The sequence below is a fragment of the Erinaceus europaeus genome, chromosome 4 (assembly GCF_950295315.1).
Source record: "Erinaceus europaeus chromosome 4, mEriEur2.1, whole genome shotgun sequence".
Lineage (NCBI taxonomy): Eukaryota > Metazoa > Chordata > Mammalia > Eulipotyphla > Erinaceidae > Erinaceus > Erinaceus europaeus.
Window position 1 is genome coordinate 38,236,333 of NC_080165.1, and position 20,655 is coordinate 38,256,987.

The following is a 20,655-nucleotide window of genomic DNA, read 5'->3' on the forward strand; positions in this document are numbered from 1 at the left end:
GTCCTTGTGCTTTGTACCACCTGCGCTTAACCCACTGCGCTACCACCTGACCCCCTACCATAACTTTTTAAAAAAATTTTTTATATTTATTTATTTATTTTCCCTTTTGTTGCCCTTGTTGTTTTTTTATTGTTGTGGTAGTTGATGTTGTTGTTGTTAGATAGGACAGAGAAAAATGGAGAGAGTAGGGGAAGACGGGGAGAGAAAGACAGACACCTGCAGACCTGCTTCACTGCCTGTGAAGCGACTCCCCTGCAGGTGGAGAGCTGGGGGCTCGACTCGGGATCCTTAAGCTGGTCCTTGTGCTTCATGCCTCATGTGCTTAACCCGCTGCGCTACAACTGACTCCCCCATGACTTCTTTATCCAGTGATCTTGCTGGTCATTTAAGATGATTCCACACTTTCGCTATTATAAATCATGCAACTATGAAAACAGGCATATATATGTATTCATTCAATTTAGTGCTTCCATAGTTTGTGAGAATTTATGACACAAGAACCTAAGGGGATTTTAGGAAAGTTATTATTAAAAGTCTTTCTTGGAAGGGAAAGAAAACTCATTTGGAAGGTATGTCTGCTGTGTCATGTACATGACCCAGATTAGAGGCAGATTCGCCCCATACTAGAGGAATTTTTGGTTCTATAGTGTTTTCCCCTATCTCCATTTGTCTCTTTATATCTGAAAAAGTTGACCCAGAGTGGTAAAGCCCAAGTGTTGTTGAAGAAAAAAAAAAAAAGAAAAGTCTGTCTCCAGTGGTCCAGGAGGTGGTACAGTTGATAAAGCATTGTACTCTCAATCTTGAGGTCCTGAGTTCAATTTCTGGCAGCACATGTACCAGAGTGATGTCTGGTTCTCTCTCTCTCTCTCTCTCTCTCTCTCTCTCTCTCCCTTTCTATCTTCTTCATGAATAAATAAATATATAAGTAAATCAAATCTTTTTAAAATTTCTTCAATGCTTAACTTATTGGGGTAAAATTTATATACAGTCAAGTGCCACTTTATAAGTGCTTTTGTTTCCATTTTATTTCATTACTCTTTTCTGCCTGGTTGAGGCAGATTCCTTTTCCTCCTCCCATTTGACTAGGAAAAAATCTCTATAGGCTCTGGCTTGTGTCTTGACTCCATCTTACTGAGAACCTTAGGTATTTGGCCTTTAGTTGGGACAGAACAGAAGTGAAGTTTAGATCTTGATTGTATGAAGTATGTGGGGTCGTGTGGAAGGAAGCTTAAAACAAAGGGGCACCCATGCAAGTGCTGGCCTTTAATATGCTGTCCTTTCCATAGCTGCATGCGCATATCATACTTATACCTGTTTGGCATCCAATCACTGCTCTAAACTAACATTTTTTACCCACAGAAATGACTTAATTTCACTGATCCAATGTCAGAAATGAATTTGTTACTGATGGGTTAATACAATTCTCTTATGTTTACTAGTATAGGTTAAGTACCCACTTGTATTTGGAAGTATTTAACCCTAAAGTAGACAATCAAGAAGTATCCTGAAGACATAGTTCTATTAAGTTGTGTAGAAAGAAACAAGAAATATAAAGACTTTGAGAGGGCTGGGCGGTAGTGCAATGGGTTAAGTGCACATGGTGCAAAGCCCAAGGGCCGGGGTGAGGATCCCTGTTCTAGCCCCCAGCTCCCCAACTGCATGGAGTTGCTTTACAAGCAGTGAAGCAGGTCTGCAGGTGTCTATCTTTCTCTCCTCCTCTCTGTCTTCCCCTCCTCTCTCCATTTCTCTTTGTCCTATCCAACAACAACAACAGCTATGACAACATAACAATAACAACTACAACAAGTGCAACAACAAGGGCAACAAAATGGGAAAAATGGCCTCCACAAGCAGTGGCTTCATAGTGCAGGCACCGAGCCCCAACAATAACCCTGGAGGCAAATAAATAAATAAATAAAATACTTTCAATAAAAAAGTTTTAAAAAATACATAAAGACTTTGTAGTTGAAAAGTCATGAGTGATTTAGTATTTTTATATCCTCACATCTAAAGTAGGACTTACATAAACTTGGTAAATTCTTACTCTCAGTTATTACAGAAAGATTTTTGGATTGACTGAGAGTGACTTCGTCCTTCAGCACTTTAAAGACTAACCAATAGGGAGTTGGGCGGGAGCACAGTGGGTTAAGTGCACATGGTGTGAAGCGCAAGGACCGGCGTAGGGAATCCGGTTCGAGCCCCCAGCTCCCCAGGGGAGTCACTTCACAAGTAGTGAAGCAGCTCTGCAGCTGTCTATCTTTCTCTCCCCCTCTGTCTTTTCCTCATCTCTCCATTTCTCTCTGTCCTATCCGACAACGATAACAACAACAGCAATGATAACTACAACAATAAAAAAACAAGGGCAACAAAAGGGAAAATAAATAATAAATATTTTTTAAAAAAAGACTAACCAGTAACTCACAGAAGACAAAACTCTATGATATGGATATAGCATTATCTAGAAATAAATCAACTACAATAAATTAAAAAATAATATCCATAGGTCTCTGGTTTTCCTAGTTCTATCCTTAAATTTCTTTTTAAAAATTTTTAATATTTATTTATTTATTTTGCCTTTTTGTTGCCCTTGTTTTTTTTTTTAACGTTGTAGTTATTGATGTCGTTAGATAGGACAGAGAGAAATGGAGAAGGGGGGGAAGACAGAGAGGAGGAGAGAAAGAGAGACACCTGCAGACCTGCTTCACCGCCTGTGAAGCGGCTCCCCTGCAGGTGGGGAGCCAAGGGCTCGAACTGGGATCCTTCTGCCGGTCCTTGTGCTTTGTGCCACGTGTGCTTAACCCACTGCGCCACTGCCTGACCCCCCATCCTTAAATTTCTAGCTATACTAATGCTGAGTTCTGAGAACTGTGTTACAGGCAGACTGGAATAACATCTAAGACTGGGACTGTCCTTACAGCCTGGTGACCTTCTCTCCTTTCTTGTAGGTTAACTGTTACAGATTCAGATGGAGCCTCTGACTCCACAGTTGCAGTTGTCAGAGTCAACAGTGCTGTGGACCATCCACCAGTTGCCAATCCAGGACCAAATCAGACCATAACGTTGCCTCAAAACTCTATCACTTTAAATGGAAATCAGAGCAGTGATGATCACCAGATTGTCCTCTATAAGTGGTCATTGGGTCCTGGAAGTGAGAAAAAAGAAGTAGCCATGCAGGCAAGTTATTCTGCTTTCAGATTTAATTTTTTCAGTGTCTATCTATATATCTATCACCTTTCTTTCCATCTATAAGTATGGGTTTGGGGGGATAATTAAGTCCAGAAAATGTCTTATTAGATTGCCTATTTACAACTGTAAAAAAAAAAGACTCTATAAACAAATCTTCCATGTTCATGCCATTTTCACTCATCTGCTCTTGATAAGCACAGAATACCAGCCAAGTATTCTATCTTAGCAACCTGACTTTGAGACACAGAGAAAGAGAAGAACCACACTGGTACATGCAGTGCTGGGGAATCAAGTCAGAAACCTCGTCCACCTAAGAGCACTGTCCTCCCAGTTGAGCAATCTTCTCAGCCAGTGCTCAGATCTTTTAAATAGATTTTCCTAAACACATAATAACCTTGAAAAATCTGCTGCATATGTGAGTGGGGGAATGAGTGTAGCTGAACTATTTGTTCCTTTTTACATTGGTCAGAATTCACTTATTAGTGTTGTATTTTTTTTTCTTTCCTCCCACTGGGGTTTTTTTGGAGAATTCTTGCCTGCAGAATTCCACTGTTTCCCAGAGACCTTTTTCCCCCCTTCTAGTTAAAGGGAGAGAGACAGAAAAACATAGAGATATGGAGAAAGGAGAGATACCACCGTGCTACTCCACTGCTTGTGAAGATCCTCTGGGCATTTCTATGTAGTACCTAGTGTTCTAACCCAGGTCTTTGTGCCTGGTGAAGTATGTGCTTTACTGGGTGAGCTATCTCCCTTGGTATTTTTTGAAATTCTTACTCCATCTCACCAATAAAAAAGAATTTCTCATTAGGATTCATGATGAAATCAGGCATCTCACAAAAACTTAACCGATTTACTTTCTGATATTTCCAGAAGTGCTTTGCAATGACAGACTGAGTTTAGGGAGCTTGATAGAGTTGTGGATATTCTAGAAACCCTTGGAGAGATCATCAGAGGAAAGTAGATATTCAACAGGAAGAGGGATTTTTTTTTCTTTTTTCTTTTTTAATTTTTTATATTTATTTTATTTATTTATTCCCTTTTGTTGCCCTTGTTGTTTTATTGTTGTAGTTATTATTGTTGTTGTCATTGTTGGATAGGACAGAGAGAAATGGAGAGAGGAGGGGAAGACAGAGAGGAAGAGAGAAAGATAGACACCTGCAGACCTGCTTCACCGCCTGTGAAGCGACTCCCCTGCAGGTGGGGGGATTTTTTTTTTCTTATGCCTTGGTTTAAAAATATCTCAACTTTTCTTTCTTTTTAATTATTGAGAATGATATGCCCAAAGCTAATTACCAGACTTCATCCATACCTATTTGGCGTGTATCCAAAGATAGTCCAGGTCTGGGAACACAGTTAGTTTTCCTGTTCTCCACACTTCCTTTTCCTGTTCTCCCTCTTCCTTTCCTCCCCAAAGATAATCTACATACCTTGTGACTAATTACAGTGTTAAAGGGAGACCAAGATAGCCACACAGATGAACCTTGTAAACCAGACTATTTTATATTACACTGGTCTCAAAACTATGTAAGACAGTCCACTGAGGTTGTGGTCTTTACTGGGAAAAGAGAAATGGCTCTTTGGGGCATGCTCAGTGAAATGGATTATTCTGCTCAGTTCCCAGAAACCATATTTGCTTTGTGTGTACAAGTAGTCATATAACTAAATTGATTTTAGGTAAGTACTGAGAAGTTGTGTTTTTTTTAAAAAATATTTATTTATTTATTTGGGTTTTTTTGTTTATGGGAGGGATAGGAGTAGAGAAAGAAAGAACCAGCCATCACTCTGGCACATGTGCTGCCAGGGATTGAACTCAAGACCTCATGCTCAAGAGTCCAACACTTTATCTACCGTGCCACCTCCCGGACTATGAAATAATGTTTTCTCTGTAGCACTTTTCTGAAAAAGTACTAAGCTCTTGTTAGTCAAAGCAGGCAGGGAACATCATTTTCCTCATTTTCTTTAAAGTCTGCATTTCAAATTTCAGAACTCCCCTTTGTATAAACACAATTGATTTTCTATTTCAATTTTCTATGAAAACCTTTAACAAACATATTTATGAATTTATCTTTAGATAATCTTGCACTCTGTAAAAGTCAGTAAATCGTAACAAGATTTAATTTAAGATTAAAAACCCTTTTCATGAAACCATGAATTGAAACAGTGAGGCAGTGATTGCAAATATCATCGTTACAGCACAACAGCAAAGCAAAAGAATATTACCCTGAAGACAACAAGTGAGGCAAATGAGGCTGTTATATATATACTCACTTAAAATGTTTCACTGAAGAATTCTGGCACTAGGGAGATAGCATAAGTTATGCAAAGGAGACTCCCATGCCTGAAGCTACTAAATCCCAGGTTCAATCCCTAGCACCACCATAAATCAGAGTTGAGCAGTAATCTCGCAAAAGAAAAGAAAGAGAGAGGAGAGGAGGAAGTTGGTTTTTGGTTTTTTTTTTTGCCTCCAGTGTTATTACTGGACCTGGGTGCCTGCACCATGAATCCACTGCTCCTGGAGGCTATTTTTTCACTTTTTGTTGCCCTTGTTGTTTTAATCATTGTTGTGGTTATTATTGTTATTGTTGGATAGGACAGGGAGAAATGGAGAGAGGAGGGGAAGACAGAGGGGGAGAGAAAGACACCAGCAGACCTGCTTCACCGCCTGTGAAGTGAACCCCCTGCAGGTAGGGAGCTGGGGGCTCGAACCGGAATCCTTAATCTGGTCTTTGTGCTTTGTGCCATGTGTGCTGTGCTACCACCTGACCCCCAGCTTTTTTTTTTTTTTTTTCAGTATTAGAGATCAAACCCAAGACTTCACACATATGCAGTACCACTGAGTATCACTGGGCCTGCTCCTCATCCTAGTTTTTAGTCTTTATTTTTAGAGCAAGAGGGAAAAGGAATGATACTTTACAATCCATGGAATTTCACCCATTTTTGTCCTTTTAGTGCCCTCTAATGGTGCCAGGGATTGAAGCTAGGGCCTCATGCACAGAAGGCATGTTACCTGTTGAGTTATGTCTTGGGTTTGACCTAAAGTTTTTAAAAAAATCACTTTTAATCACAAAAATAATATATGTGTTACTTGTGGTTAAAAAATCATTTTGATTAAGTGAAAATACACCTCAGTTTCTTAATCCCCTTATAGAAGACAATTATTTTCACTAGTTTTATGCATGTTCCTTTGGAATCTTTTCTGTGCTTTGAGTATGTGTACATAGGTAGTAATATTTATCACACTGTATGGATAATTTTTACACTTTTCTCTTTTTAAAAATATTTTTATTCTTTATTTTAGTGACAGAGAGTAAGATACACACACACACACACACACACACACACACACACACAGAGAGAGAGAGAGAGAGAGAGAGAGGGAGAGAGAGACCAAGACCAGAGCACTGCTTAACTCTGGTTTATGGTGGTAAATAAAAAAGTGTTTTTTTGCATAACCTTCATGCTGTTTTCCCAGCCTCTCACTTCTTTCTTTAAAATCAGCATTCCATAGCATAGGGCATTGAGGTTGACTATTTTCCTATTAGTAAACTATTTGGATTGTTTTCATTGTTTGCTTGGATGGTCAGCACCTGTGTTCTATGCATAATGTGGTCCTGGATGTCACCTAGACAACTCACCTGGGTAGTGCACCTGCTTTATCATGCACACAGTACAAGTTTGAGCTCAGTCCTCACCACACTAGAGGGAAAGCTTTGGTGTTGTAATATCTCTCTCAGTCTTTCTCTCTCTCTGAAAAAGTCCACTCAGTGGTAAAGCCCAGGCAACAATCAAAAATAAAATAAATGTGGTGCTGGACCTCATATATGAATGGTTCTACTACTGCCTTGACCAATTTGTTTCTGTTATCTATCTATCTATCTATCTATCTATCTATCTATCTTTTATCAGGTTGTCAAAATGTCATGACACATTTTTGCATAAAAAATTACATCATGACTTTTCCAACAATCCAATAGAATTGGTAGACTGAAGAGTATGTGCATGCAAAAAGAATTTTGGTCCATACTCCCAGAGGTATAAATGATAGGGGAAGTACACCAGAGGGCTCTGTACTCCCATTCCACCAGGACCTGAAGCATTTGCCATCAGGAATCTTGTTTTTATATCAGCAACGAAGGGAAGTGAATCTAGAAAACACCAGAGGAAGCCAGGCACTGTTTCTCTTATCTGAGAGAGAAGAGGAGGAAAAAGGAAAGACATACAGAAGTAGTAATAGGTATAGGGATGATTTTTAAAGGAAGTGAAGGCAGGACCATTGAAAAAATGGGAAATAGATATATACACATACATAGATATAGATACATAATCATAGAATCAGCCCATATTGGTGACCTTGGGAGAACTATTACAGTTTCCAATGGAAGGAATGGGGACACAGAACTCTGGTGGTAGAAACCACAGGGAATTATACCTCTATTACCTTGCAATTTTGTAAATCAATCTTTGTTGGGAAATTGTTAAGCCAGCTGCCCTTGCTCCACCCTGCATTCCTGATATTATAGCCTATCTACATAATCATTGTTTTGCCTGAGATATCCCCACCAATTCCATTCCTTTGATCTATCTTCTTTCTGCCTTCAGACCCTCCCTGCCTCCAGGGTATTAATTAATCCCACCAGTTAAAACCTTCACAATAGTTGCTAGGAAGTTTCTACCTTCCCAGTATCCTTTTGCCTTTCTCCACCCCTTTCCTAGCCATTTCTGTTTCCGCCTTGCCATTTCAAGGTCTATCCCATAAAAACGTTATCTCTCTGATCAATAAAGACATGGCATTGCCACTCCGCCACGTGCTTGGTCCACGAGTCATCTCTCTCCCGCGTCGCTGAGTGAGTAGCAGCCCAGGCTGGCTCTGGTTGAGTCTTCTCCAACTCCAAGAGTATGCACCCAAGAAGAGGCACCTCCACGCTAGCCCGGCAGATCTTAAATCACTAATAAAATGTATTTTAAAAAGAGTGTGTGGGTGAAGATACACAGTGGTTTTGTTGTTGTTGTTGTTGTTTTTTTACCAGAGCATTGTCCAATTATCCACGATGGTCTTTCTCTGAGATTTCCACACTGAATAATAACATTAATTTTTCATTACATCATACTACTTCTGCTTTTAATGTTTCTCTCTCTTTTTTTTTTTTTTTGCTGTTATCTAGGGAGTGGAGACACCATACCTTCATTTGTCTGCCATGCAGGAAGGAAATTATACATTCCAGCTGATGGTAACAGATTCTTCCAGGCAACAGTCTACCTCTATGGTTACTGTGATTGTTCAGCCTGGTAGGTGAGAAGGAAAAGGTATTTGGGCAGCTGGGGAGGTAGTTCGGTGAGGTAGTTCAGGGCTTGAATGCTTGACATCTTTAGTTTCAGCACTAGAACCACATATGCTAGAGCAGTGCTTTGACCTCTCTTTCTCTCTAATGAAATAAATAAATCTTTACCCACTTTCCCTGAAAAAAAGCATTTGACTCCAGGGTTAAAGTAAATATGTCATCGAGATTACTGTACTTTGGACAAGCCAAATTTTGTAGCAGATTCATTAAGGATTGCACTATAGAGAAGTGAGAGCTTCTCGAGCTGAGTTTTACTATAAAGCCAATTTTTGTTTTTGTAGTTCTGAATCTTATCTTGGTGTTGGTTTGTTTTTATCAGAGCTCTGCTCAGCTGGTAACAATGGTGTGCTGGGGATTGAACCTGGGACTTTGATGCCTTAGATATGAAAGCCTTTTGTATAATCATTATGTTATCTTCCCAGCCCTTTGACTTGGTCTTTAAACCATGGTAGGAAGGATGAATGAGAGTCTTTCACAGAGCCTCTTGTGGGCTTCATGAACTCTCCTATGAGTTCAAATCTGCTGTAGAGCTCCAAGAGATTCTTAGAGACTAGGCATTATGTGTGACCTGATATTTAGATGGCTTACCGTTCTTCTTCTAGCATTTGCCCTTCTTCCGTAGCCAGTCAACAGCGTCAGGTTGAGCCTGATATAAAGTTTCGAGACCTCCTTTGAATCTGGAGAGGTGGCAGTCGTTGACTATGTGGGTCATAGTCTGTCTGTAGCCACAGGGGCAGTTCGGGTTGTCTCTGGCTCACCAGCGATGGAACATAGCGGCCGGCGCACCAGCCATGGCCTGTTCAATAGCGATTGAGGAGGGCCCAATCATAACGTGCTAGGTCAAAGCTGGGTTGATGCTTGCAGGGGTCTGTGATGAGGTGTTTGTTCTTTACCTCAGCTGACTGCCAACTCTGTTTCCAAGAGTGTGGAACAGAGAAGTTCAGTGTAGGCGTAGGGGACCAGATTGGGTGACGAGACATCAAGCGTTGGACAGGGTGGGCGAAGATATCCGCGTATATTGGCAGGTCCAGTCGAGAGTAGACGTGGGAAATGAACTTAGATGATGCTGCATCCCGACGAATGTCTGGCGGGGCGATGTTGCTAAGAACTGGCAGCCATGAAACCGGGGTGGAACGGATGGTTCCAGAAATTATCCTCATGGAGGAATATAATTTGGAATTGACCAAGTGGACATGGCTTACAGTAGTTGCTGGGAAATCAATTCTAGTTTAAATCAAAACCCAAGACTGCCTTCCTCCAGGTTTAAGTAACCTTAAGGGTATTTAGACCTTTAACAATAGTCTTTGTTTCTGAATTATCTGGAAGAAATCATCTAGATCTGGAAACTGTCAGGTAACTGAGAAAATGCTCAAGTTATAGACAATGCCTTTGTTTTTCAGCTAGGGCACACTAAATGTTTTTGTTTTTTTTTTAATTTTAATTAAAAAAAAAAAACTTTTTTTTAACACCAGAGCACTGCTCAGCTCTGGCTTATGGTGGTGTAGGGGATTGAACCTGGGACTTCGGAGCCTCAGGCATGACAGTCTCTTTGCATAACCATTATGCTATCTACCCCCACCCACTAAATGTTATTAGACCCCGAGGATGTGGAATTAAGCAAGATAGGCCTGGTCTCTGTCATTTATTGCAGAGCTCACAGACAAGGACATATAAAATTACATGATCAGACTCTAAGGGAGATGGGAAAGGTGAAGAGAAAAAGATTTGAAGGTAATGGGAATACTATACATGAAGATCATGGTATGAGAGAATTTTATAGTTCAATGAATTTAGAAATATAAGTAACAGAAGTTTAGTGTGACTGAAGACTGAGAGGTGTGAAGGTGTGAAGGATAGAGATTAGTGACAATAGGGTGGGAGTAGATAGCTTAATGGTTATGTAAAAAGACTCTCATACCTGATGCTCCAAAGACCCAAATTCAACCCCCACCCCCACCCCCACCCCCAGTAAGCCAGTTGAGCAGCCATCTGGTTAAAAAAAAAATCAGTGACAATAGATGCTCTGGAGAGAACAGAGGCTCCAATATCAAGGGCTTTGTAACAGCTTGTTGGTGTAAGCACTTCATCCTAAGAGTAATAAGAGATCACTGAACTTTATTGAGTAGGACAGTGAGGTTGTGAATTTCTCTAGGCCAGGCGGAATGACTTCCTCATGACTAATTTTTTTAATGAAAATTTACTGACTCTGTTCCTATACCTCCACTGCATTGGTGCTGCATTGGTGCTGTCATTTCCTCCACCCCCCTTCTCTGTGCACTCTCTCAGTTTCTATCTGTCTTTCTTTTTTTTTTTTTAAGATTAAAAAAAAATATTTATTCCCTTTTGTTGTCCTTGTTGTTTTATTGTTGTAGTTATTATTGATGTCGTTGTTGTTGGACAGGACAGAGAAATAGAGAGAGGAGGGGAAGACGGGGAGAGAAAGATAGACACCTGCAGACCTGCTTCACCACTTGTGAAGTGACTCCCCTGCAGGTGGGGAGCCAGGGGCTCAAACCGGGATCCTTATGCCGGTCCTTGTACTTTGTGCCACCTGTGCTTAACCCACTGTGCTACCACTCGACTCCCAGTTTCTATCTTTCTACCTTAAGTCAGTCCAGAGCAGTTCAACAACAATTGTCTCTATGTATATCACTGTAAATACCAGTGATACTACTTAAACCTTTATTCAACATTTAGCAAAAATGTTTTGAGCATTTATTATTTACCAAGCACTATTAGACCCTGGGCCTAAAAAGACAAAAGAATGTAAGTTCCACTTGGTAAAGCAAATGCCTTCACCTGTTTGTGAACTAGCTTCCCTCTCTCCCTTCTCTTCTTCCCACCCTCCCTTTCTCCTAATCTCTCATCCTCTCTCTCTCTATGTATATAGACCCTCCACCCCAATTTCCTTCCTTCTGTCCTCCTATCCTTCTTCCCTTCTCTCTTTTGAAGTCCCATCCCAGGATTATCAAAGGACATTGCCTTCTCTGGTGGCTAGTGATTTGCTTGAATCAAGCAATTGGGAACTTTGGATTTAATACAAAGAGATTAATGGTTTTTCATTCTGTTTCTGTCATTCTAGAAAACAACAGACCTCCAGTGGCATTGGCTGGCCCTGATAAGGAGCTGTTCTTCCCATCAGAAGGGATAATCCTGGCCACGACTCTGGACGGGAGCAGGAGCACTGATGACCACGGCATTGTGTTCTACTTCTGGGAGCACATCAGGTATTCCACCTCGTCACTAAACTGTTACAGCTGAGTGCAGGCTCTAAATTAAACAACCAACTCGAGCATGTTGAAGACTTCAGCATGTTTGTTATAGAAGTAACGAAACACAAAGGTCAGGCAGTGCCATACCTGGTGCTCGTGTTACAATGTACAAGAGCCTGGGTTCAAGCCTCTGGTTCCCACTTGCAGGGAAAGGCTTCATGAGTATTGAAGCAGGGCTGCAGGGATCTTTCTTTTTCTCACTCTCAGTCCCTTCTGTCTCAACTTTTCTCTGTCTCTATCCAACAAATAATTAAAAAGGAAAAGAAGTAACAAAATACTGCATGTGTGTGCGTAATTAAATAGTTAAGGAGACTTTCACATATTTCATTTAGTATATAGTTCTGTTTCATTTCTTTCTCCCCTCCCTCCTTTTGTCCCCCTGCCCCCCAAGTATGGCTAAACTCTGGCATCTGGTAGTGCTGGAGATTGACCCTGGAATCTATGGTACCTCGTCTTTCTGCATAACCACTGTGTTATTTCCCCAGTCTTAATCTATTTCATTTAGATTTCTACCTCTTCAAATTCTACCTGAAGTTAAATGCAGTTGTGAACTAGGTTGATAAGAACTAGGTTCTACTCTAAAAGAAATAGAGTTAGAGAACTTCTAGTGGTATGATCATGGAGTAAAAAAAAAAAAAAAAAAAAAAAAAAGAAGGATCATCCTTATTTACTTCGTATGCACTCAGACATAAAGATATGTTATCCCCCTGGAACATGATGGCAGGAGAGGAGCTAGAAGGACTTGAATTGTTATGTGGAAAACTGAAAAATATTACACATGTACAAACTCCTATAGTTTACTGTTGGCTGTAAACGATTAATCCCCAAAATAGAGAAAAAATAAAATAAAGACAAAAAAAGATATGTTACCTCTAAGCAATGATTTTCATTGTCTAAAAGAGAATAAAAAGGGTTTAGTGTTATAGGCCTGTAGTAGAGAACTTGCTTCCATGTGGAGGCCCTGAGTGTAATCTCAACACCCCCAAAATAAAACCTTAGAAATGATATAATCATTGTATATTATATTCATTGTACTTAATAAATTCTGCACTTTAACATCCACTGCTTGTTTTTTTATAATGTGAGATCCCAGCTTTAAAATTAAAAATGGTTTAATTTCATATTATAATTTTAATTTTTTTAAATTTATTATTAGTAGTATTTGCCTCCAGGGTTATTGCTGTGGCTTGGTGCCTGCATTACAAATCCACTGCTCCTAGAGGTTATTTTTTTCCTTTTGTTGCCCTTGTTGTTTACCATTATTGTTGTTGTTATTGCTGTCATTGTTATTGGATAGGACAGAGAGAAATTGAGAGAGGACAGGAAGACAGAGGGGAAGAGAAAGATAGACACCTGCAAACCTGCTTCACAGCTTGTAAAGTGACCCCCCCTGCAGATGGGGAGCCAGGGGCTCAAACCAGTACCCTTATACCTGTCATCGCTTAACCTGCTGTGCTACTGCCCGGCCCCCATTTTTAAATAATTTATTTTTTAAAATTATCTTTATTTATTGGTTAGAGACAGACAGAAATTGAGAGGAGAAGGGAGATAGGGAGAAAGATGGAGAGACACCTGCAGCCCTGCTTCACCACTTGTGAAGCTTTCCCCCTGCAAGTGGGGTCCAGGGGCTTGAACCTGGGTCCTTGTGCACTGTAATATATGCGCTTAACCAGGTTTGCCACCACCTGGCCTCTCTGCCTGGCCCCCATTTTTATTTTATTTTATTTTTTTATGAGAGAGCAGATTGCTACTCAGCTCTGGCATATGCAACGGTATCAAGATTTGTGTCTGGAATCTCATCCTTCCAAATCCTGTGCTCTCTTGCTGAGCTTTCTCCCCAGTCATAATTCCACTTTTAATAGTTTTTTCTACTCCGAAAACCTCTCATAAGTTTTTCTTTAGGATGTGTAGAAATCAGTATTTCTGATTTCATTTTAGCTACTTGAGACTATTGGTCTGCTTTCATGTATATTCATACTCACCAGAATGTGTTTTTATTTTATTTTTTAAATATTTATTTATTCACTTTTGTTGCCTTTGTTGTTTTGTTGTTGTAGTTATTATTGTTGTTATTATTGGGCAGAGAGAAATGGAGAAAGGAGGGAAAATAGGGGGAGAGAAAGATAGACACCTGCAGACCTGCTTCACCACCTGTGAAGTGACTCCCCTGTAGCTGGGGGCTCAAACCGGGATCCTTACGCCGGTCCTTGCGCTTTGTTTCACCTTCACTTAACCCATTGTGCTACTGCCCGACTCCCAGAATGTGTTTTTATAACAGCATCTTGTAGAAAGAGATTTGGAAATAAAATATACACCTATACACCTATGAGTAGCAGAACTTGAAGGATCCAAAAAAAAAGAACGAACACTGTTAATCACATCCCTATTTCAGATCAGAGTGTATCAGGGGATAGGGGTAGATAACATAATGGTTCTTCTTCTTCTTCTAGTGTTTGCCCTTCTTCCGTAGCCAGTTAATGGCTTTGAAAGTGACTGGGATCCATGTGGATTCAGTCGGCTAGGAAGGATCGTCAGTTTCCCCAATGAATGGGTACTCACGGGATGCACCATGGGAAGGTTGATCCAATGCATCCCAGCATAATGGTTATGCAAAGAGACTCTCATGCCTGAGTCTCTGAAGTCCTCCACACCAACATAAACCAGAGCTGATCAGTGCTTTGGTAAAAAACCAAAAACAAACAAGCAAAAAAACAAAACAAAACAAAACGGAAAAACAAAGCATATCAGGTGTGGATGGAAACTGGGCAGATGTTTCTGGTCAGTGCAGGGATATGGAGCTGAGTAAGTAGACAAGACGAGTTCGGCATGACGTCAGCTAAATGACAGAAGAACAGAAAATCATTGGTTCTTATGACGCCTACTGTTCATCCATACTCAAACCATCTATAGTGATTGTAGCCAGAATTATGCAATTTAAGAAATACCTGTTGTGGGAGTTGGACGGTAGCACAGCGGGTTAAGCGCACATGGCTCAAAGCGCAAGGACCAGCATAAAGATCTCAGTTAGAACCTCCTGCTCCCCACCTACAGGGGAGTTGCTTCACAGGTGGTGAAGCAAGTCTGCAGGTATCTATCTTTCTCTCCCCCCCCTCCCCTCCACTCTCGATTTTTATATGTCCTATCCAATGACAGCAACAACAAAAATAATAATAACCACAACAATGATAAAACAACAAGGGCAACAAAAGGGGAAAAAATGGTCTCCAGGAGCAGTGGATTCGTGGTGCAGGCACCAAGCTCCAGCAATAACCCTGGAGGCAAAAAAAGAAAAGAAAAGAAATGCGTTTTATCTGTTATATTTTGCTTTCCATGCTTAATCACACAGAATTCTATATAAATTCCCTAGAAGTAACAAATAGCGTAATTCTCATTTTAAAATCTTAGCTTGTAGAGCTTGCTGGGGCCACATGGCTCAAGTTTGACAGTAAGAGAAAGAGTTGAATCTTTGATGATAAAGTAATCTTAACGGCCCACAACCATTCTTTCCTAGGAGACTGTATCTTACTTATTCCCTCTTCTTCCCCACCTCCCTAAACATAGGTGAGGATTTCACCTAATTTTATTCAAAAAAGAACTGGGTGCAGGGGTTTCTTTCTAAGACTTCATTTATAAGGACAGATCATTTTACTGATAGCTCATTAAAAAAAAATCATCTCTCCCATAAATTCAGTGAATCTTGCAGTCTTTGAAATAAATACAAACATATGATTCTTATTTGAGCTAAGGAACATAAAATTTTGGGGTAGGGGTAGGTAGCATAATGGTTATGCAAACAGACTGCCATGCCTGAGGCTTTAAAGTCCCAGGTTTAATCCCTTGTACCACCATAAACCAGAGTTGATCAGTGCTCTGCTTAAAAGAAAAAATATATAACAATTTTAAAAATGTATTTGGTGGTTTGGGTTCTGAACAACACCCAGAGCCCCTCTCCTTCTTGCCTAGTGGGGTAGCGGAGGCTCCCCTGTAAGCGTGAGCAGTTCCTGCTTCTTCAGGAAAGATACTTCCAGCCCAAAGAGAACCTCACCAAGTATGGGGAGATTTGGAAGGAAGGGAAATCAAGGTCAAAGTGGATTTGAAAATGAATCCCTTCCCATATTCAGTCTGGCCCCTATCAAGAGAGGGTGGCTGTTGTCAGTGTTCAGAAATGTTAACTGATGCTCCATTCGAGAATGCCAGGCCTTGGTTTCCTTGGGAGAATGGTCAAGTAGGTTGGGTGCTTATATGATGGGGCCTCATAGTGTTTGAGTGAAGGTGAAAGTGCCTGATGAAGATAAGGATTTTCCAGGGCCAGGAGGTGGTACATCTGGTTAAGCACACACATTATAGTGGGCAAGGACCCAGGTTCAAACCCCTGGTCCCCACCTGCAGGGGAAAGCTTCATGAGTGGTGAAGCAGGGCTGCAGGTGTCTTTCTGTCTCTCCCCATCTCTATATCTCCTCCCCTCTCAATTTCTGTCTTTATTCAGTAATAAATCAATAAAGAATAAATATGATATTAAGACAAAGGTAAAGGCTTTCCTGACAGAATAAGTCAATATTTGGATGATTAAATTAATACACACAATTATCTTAAAATTCTCCAGATGACGTAGATGCTAACTCTAAGAGACAGACTTCTATGGCACATCCTTAACAAGTAACACAGAATGCTTGTTGTAATTAGAATTCCATGTCCTCTACTTTTTCTTCAATTCTTTCCTATTTCACAGTGGCCCCAGTGCAGTGGAGATGGAAAATATCGACAAACCTATAGCCACTGTAACTGGTCTTCAGGTGGGTACCTACCACTTTCGTTTAACAGTGAGAGACCAGCAGGGACTGAGCAGCAGCACCACCCTTACTGTGGCTGTGAAGAAAGGTAAGTCCTAACATAGTGACTGGAAAGGGATCTGGGTCTGTTCTGCTTTTTATTTGTTTACTTTGCCACTAGGGTTATCGCTGGGGTTCCATGCCTGCACAATTCTTCCACTCCTGGCGGACTCTTGCTTTTCTTTCTTTCTTTTTTTTCCCCTCCAGATATAAAGTGAAAGACAGAAAGGGAGAGCAAGAAATAGATACCAGAGCAATACTCCACCACTCACGAGGTTTCCCCACGCCCATATACCTACAGGCTATCCTGTGTGGTGACCAGGGGCTCAAACCTGGCACCACACATGGTGAAGTGTGGGCAAGCTGTCTCCCAGCCCCTTGTTCTTCTTTTCAGCTTCATGGAACCCTAAGCTAGGCTGCGAATGTTCAAGAATTTGTGTGTGTGTGTGTGTGTGTGTGTGTGTGTGTGTGTGTGTGTGTGTGTGTGTGTGTGTGTGTGTGTGTGTTACTTCTTCATAGTAGATGTCAACTCTGCTGGGTCAAGAAGCCATTCTCTGTCCACATTAGCTCTCTTCTAGTCTTTCTTTCCAAGAAAGTTGGCATTTGATTTTGGAGTCCAACTTTTTTTGTTTTTTAAGACTGCATGTTTCACTTTATTTTATTAGTTATTTAATATTGATTTACAAAATTATGAGCTAACAGGGGTATAATTCCACACCATTCCCACCTCCAGAGTTGTGTGTTCCCCATTCCCTCCACTGGAAACTGCAGTAGTTCTCCCAAGGTTACAAATATGGGCTGACTATTATTTTTATAATTGTCTGTTTATATTTACATATATTTGCCCATTTTTTTCTTGGTCCTGCCTTTTCTTCCTTTCTAAGTCACACCTACACCTGCTACTATTTCCAAATGTCCTTCCTTTTTTTCTCTTCTCTCTCTGGGTCTGATGGAATTGGAGTTCAGAACCCTCTGGTCCTCTTTCCCTAACATTTGGTATGGACCAAAATTCTTTTTTTTAAATTTCTTTATTGGGGAATTAATGTTTTACATCCAACAGTGAATACAATAGTTTGTACATGCATAACATTCCCCAGTTTCCCATATAACAATACAACCCCCACTATGGACCAAAATTCTTTATGGGGTACAGAAGTCATAGGAGTTCTGGCTTCTGTAATTGCTTCTCCACCGGACATGGCCCTTGGCAGGTTGATCCACACCTCCAGCCTTTTAATGGCTTCACTTTTTCTGACCACTGGCATATCCAAGTGATACCAGTGTGCTTTGGAGTTTTTTTCTTGAGTTTTTTAAAATATAGTTTATTTCTTATTTGCAAGATTTTTTATTTATTAATGAGAGAGAGAGAGAGAGGGAGAGAGAGAAAGAGAGAGAACCACAACATTACTCTGGCATATGCAATGCCTAGGATAGAACTAGGACCTCATGCGTGCAAATCTAGTGCTCTATCCACTGCTCAACATCCAGGGCTGCAAGTGTAGTTTTCTAGTGTGGAATCTATAATCTAGTCTAGTGACACCTGTTTTAGGTATGTCTCTGTCTCTTTTCCATTTGACTATGAGCTTGGAGGCTCTTCATTTCTGGCCTTTCTCTTCCTACAGTATGGTACTGTGATAAATCTTGGAAATCATAAAACCATGAGTATATCAAAACTCAGAAGTAGAAAAGAACATAATTGGATTGGAAAATTCAAGTTTTATGGATTGAGCATTGCATGGGGTCCTGTGGAGGCACAAGGGAAAGTTCCTTACCTTCCTAAACTCTCCAGACTGGGATGAGTAAGCAAACCAGTGTTAGAACTGTTAGAAAAGGAAAACAGGGAGTCCAGCGCTAGTGCCACAGGTTAAGCACAGGTGGCTCAAAGCGCAAGGGCCTGTCTTTCTCTCCCCCCCTCTCTCTTCACCTTCTCTCTCCATTTCTCTCTGTCCTATCCAACCACAATGACATCAATAACAACAACAGTAATAACTACAGCAATAAAACAACAAAACAAAAACCCCTCAGTTTAATGCAGTTTACAGAGGGGCTCATGAAGCTCTCATCTGAAAAGAGAGAGGAGGTATAAATCCCTGCTTTGGGAACTTGAAACATCAAGGAGAGAGGGAGGTGTTTCACATGAGAAGGAGTGTTGGTTTCCATTCAAAGATGAGATTCTCCATCGAGGAGACTTGTTTATAGATAAACTTTCTTGGGTGGAGCCTTCCCAACCCATATTCTTCTTTGTCATAAAAGGGATAGTATTCTTTTCTTTTATTAAGGCAATGGCAAAAGAATGAAGGACAGAAATTAGCTCCTAAGCTTCCAGGACAAGCAGGGCTTTTTTTTTTTTTTTTTTTAATCTTTATTTATTGTATAGAGACAGCCAGAAATCAAGAGGGAAGGGGGTGATAGAGAGGGAGAGAGAGAGACAACTGCAACACTGCTTTACCACTTGCAAAGCTTTCCCCTTGCAGGTGGGGACTGGGGGCTTGAACCTGGGTCCTTGAGCACTATAATACGTGCACTCAACCAGGTGCACCACCACCTGGCAACTTGTGGGACTTTTAACTCAAAGTAATCTGTATGTCAGAGTGGGACAATGGCAGGAAATAAATCCTCAGATGCATGGGGTGATCTGGTTCACGCATCTTTTTTTTTTTTTTTTTTCCTGCCTCCAGGGTTATTGCAAGGGCTTGGTGCCTGCACTACGAATCCACTGCTCCTGGAGACCATTTTTTTTCCCCTTTTGTTGCCCTTGTTGTTTTATCATTGTTGTGGTTATTATTATTGTTGTTGTTGCTGTCGTTGGATTATAGGACACACAGAAATTGAGAGAGATGAGGAGACAGAGAGGGGGAGAGAAAGATAGACACCTGCAGACCTGCTTCACTACCTGTGAAGTGACTCCCCTGTAGGTGGGGACCCGGGTGCTTGAACCAGGATCCTTATGCCGGTCCTTGCGCTTCGTGCCACGTGCACTTAACCTGCTGCACTACCACCCCACTCCCTGGTTCACACATCTTCAGTGCATTGGGGAGACTGGCTGAGCCTAGGTGGAAACTTATCTGTGAAAAGAAGAGTCTGTGGCATGTGTTGTACTGTGGAGTTTGGGCTTACTTTATTTTCTCTCTGCCCTATCAAAAAATAAAAAGAATACTGGCACCAACTATCTCTGCTGCAATCTCAACAGAGATTGGAGAACTAACATCCTAAATAGAGAACTAACATCCTAACTAATGAGGATGTTAGTTACTCCCTCGGATCAATGTTAGTCCATCCTCAGTTTTCTTCTGATGGACTTGTTTCCAAGGAAAAATTGTGAAGCATCAGTTGGATCTCAGAGCCCCATCTGAACAAGCAGGATTTGCCTCGACAACATCACCCCCAATTCCCAGTTGAGATTATGTCTTAAATGGTCTCCCAACTGCATCCTGGGCCCAAGCTACCCTTTCTTCTGAGGCTGTTATATCAGAAGTGTTTTTTTTTCTACCTTTTTGTATCATATATATGCATTTTTTTATTGAGGAGTAATGCTTATACTGTGTATTGGCTTAACACTTCAACAAAAGGATGAAGATGTGATTATTTTTTTAATTCTAGTTTTCACTTTATTTTATGGTACTTACACATGAAACATTTTATACTAGTAGAAAGAAAAGTATTTCTGAGGTCAGATTGTTTGGACCAGTACAAAATTAATGAGAGCTGGGGCAGGGGTAAGTAGCATAATGATTATGTAAAAGAGACTCTCAAACCTGAAGCTCCAAAGTCCCAGATTCAATCCCTCACACCACCATAAACCAGATCTGAGCAGTGAGTGCTCTGATAAGGAAAAAAAAAAAGTCTGTTCAAAGTTAATCAGAGCATATTTTGAAGCAAAATATTATCACTTTTTGTGTCCTGAAAGTAAAATCATTTATTTCTCTCCTTCAAAAATAGAAAAGGCCCCAGTGTACAAGCTACTAAATAACAGCTAGCTAAGCCCAAACAAAACCTTCAGAAATTCTGTATGTTATGGGTATTTCGAGT

General features: G+C 40.6%; 1 protein-coding gene across 1 annotated transcript in view; it reads left to right on the forward strand.

Annotated features, from left to right (window-relative positions):
- The window catches only part of KIAA0319 (KIAA0319 ortholog), a 68,038-nt gene that overhangs the window by 30,313 nt on the left and 17,070 nt on the right, over positions 1–20,655 (forward strand). Inside the window, exons 9-12 of the mRNA XM_060189297.1 lie at positions 2,946–3,178; positions 8,353–8,472; positions 11,608–11,752; positions 16,527–16,675. Coding sequence (XP_060045280.1) covers positions 2,946–3,178; positions 8,353–8,472; positions 11,608–11,752; positions 16,527–16,675 — 647 coding nt within the window. The remainder of the gene's footprint in view (positions 1–2,945; positions 3,179–8,352; positions 8,473–11,607; positions 11,753–16,526; positions 16,676–20,655) is intronic.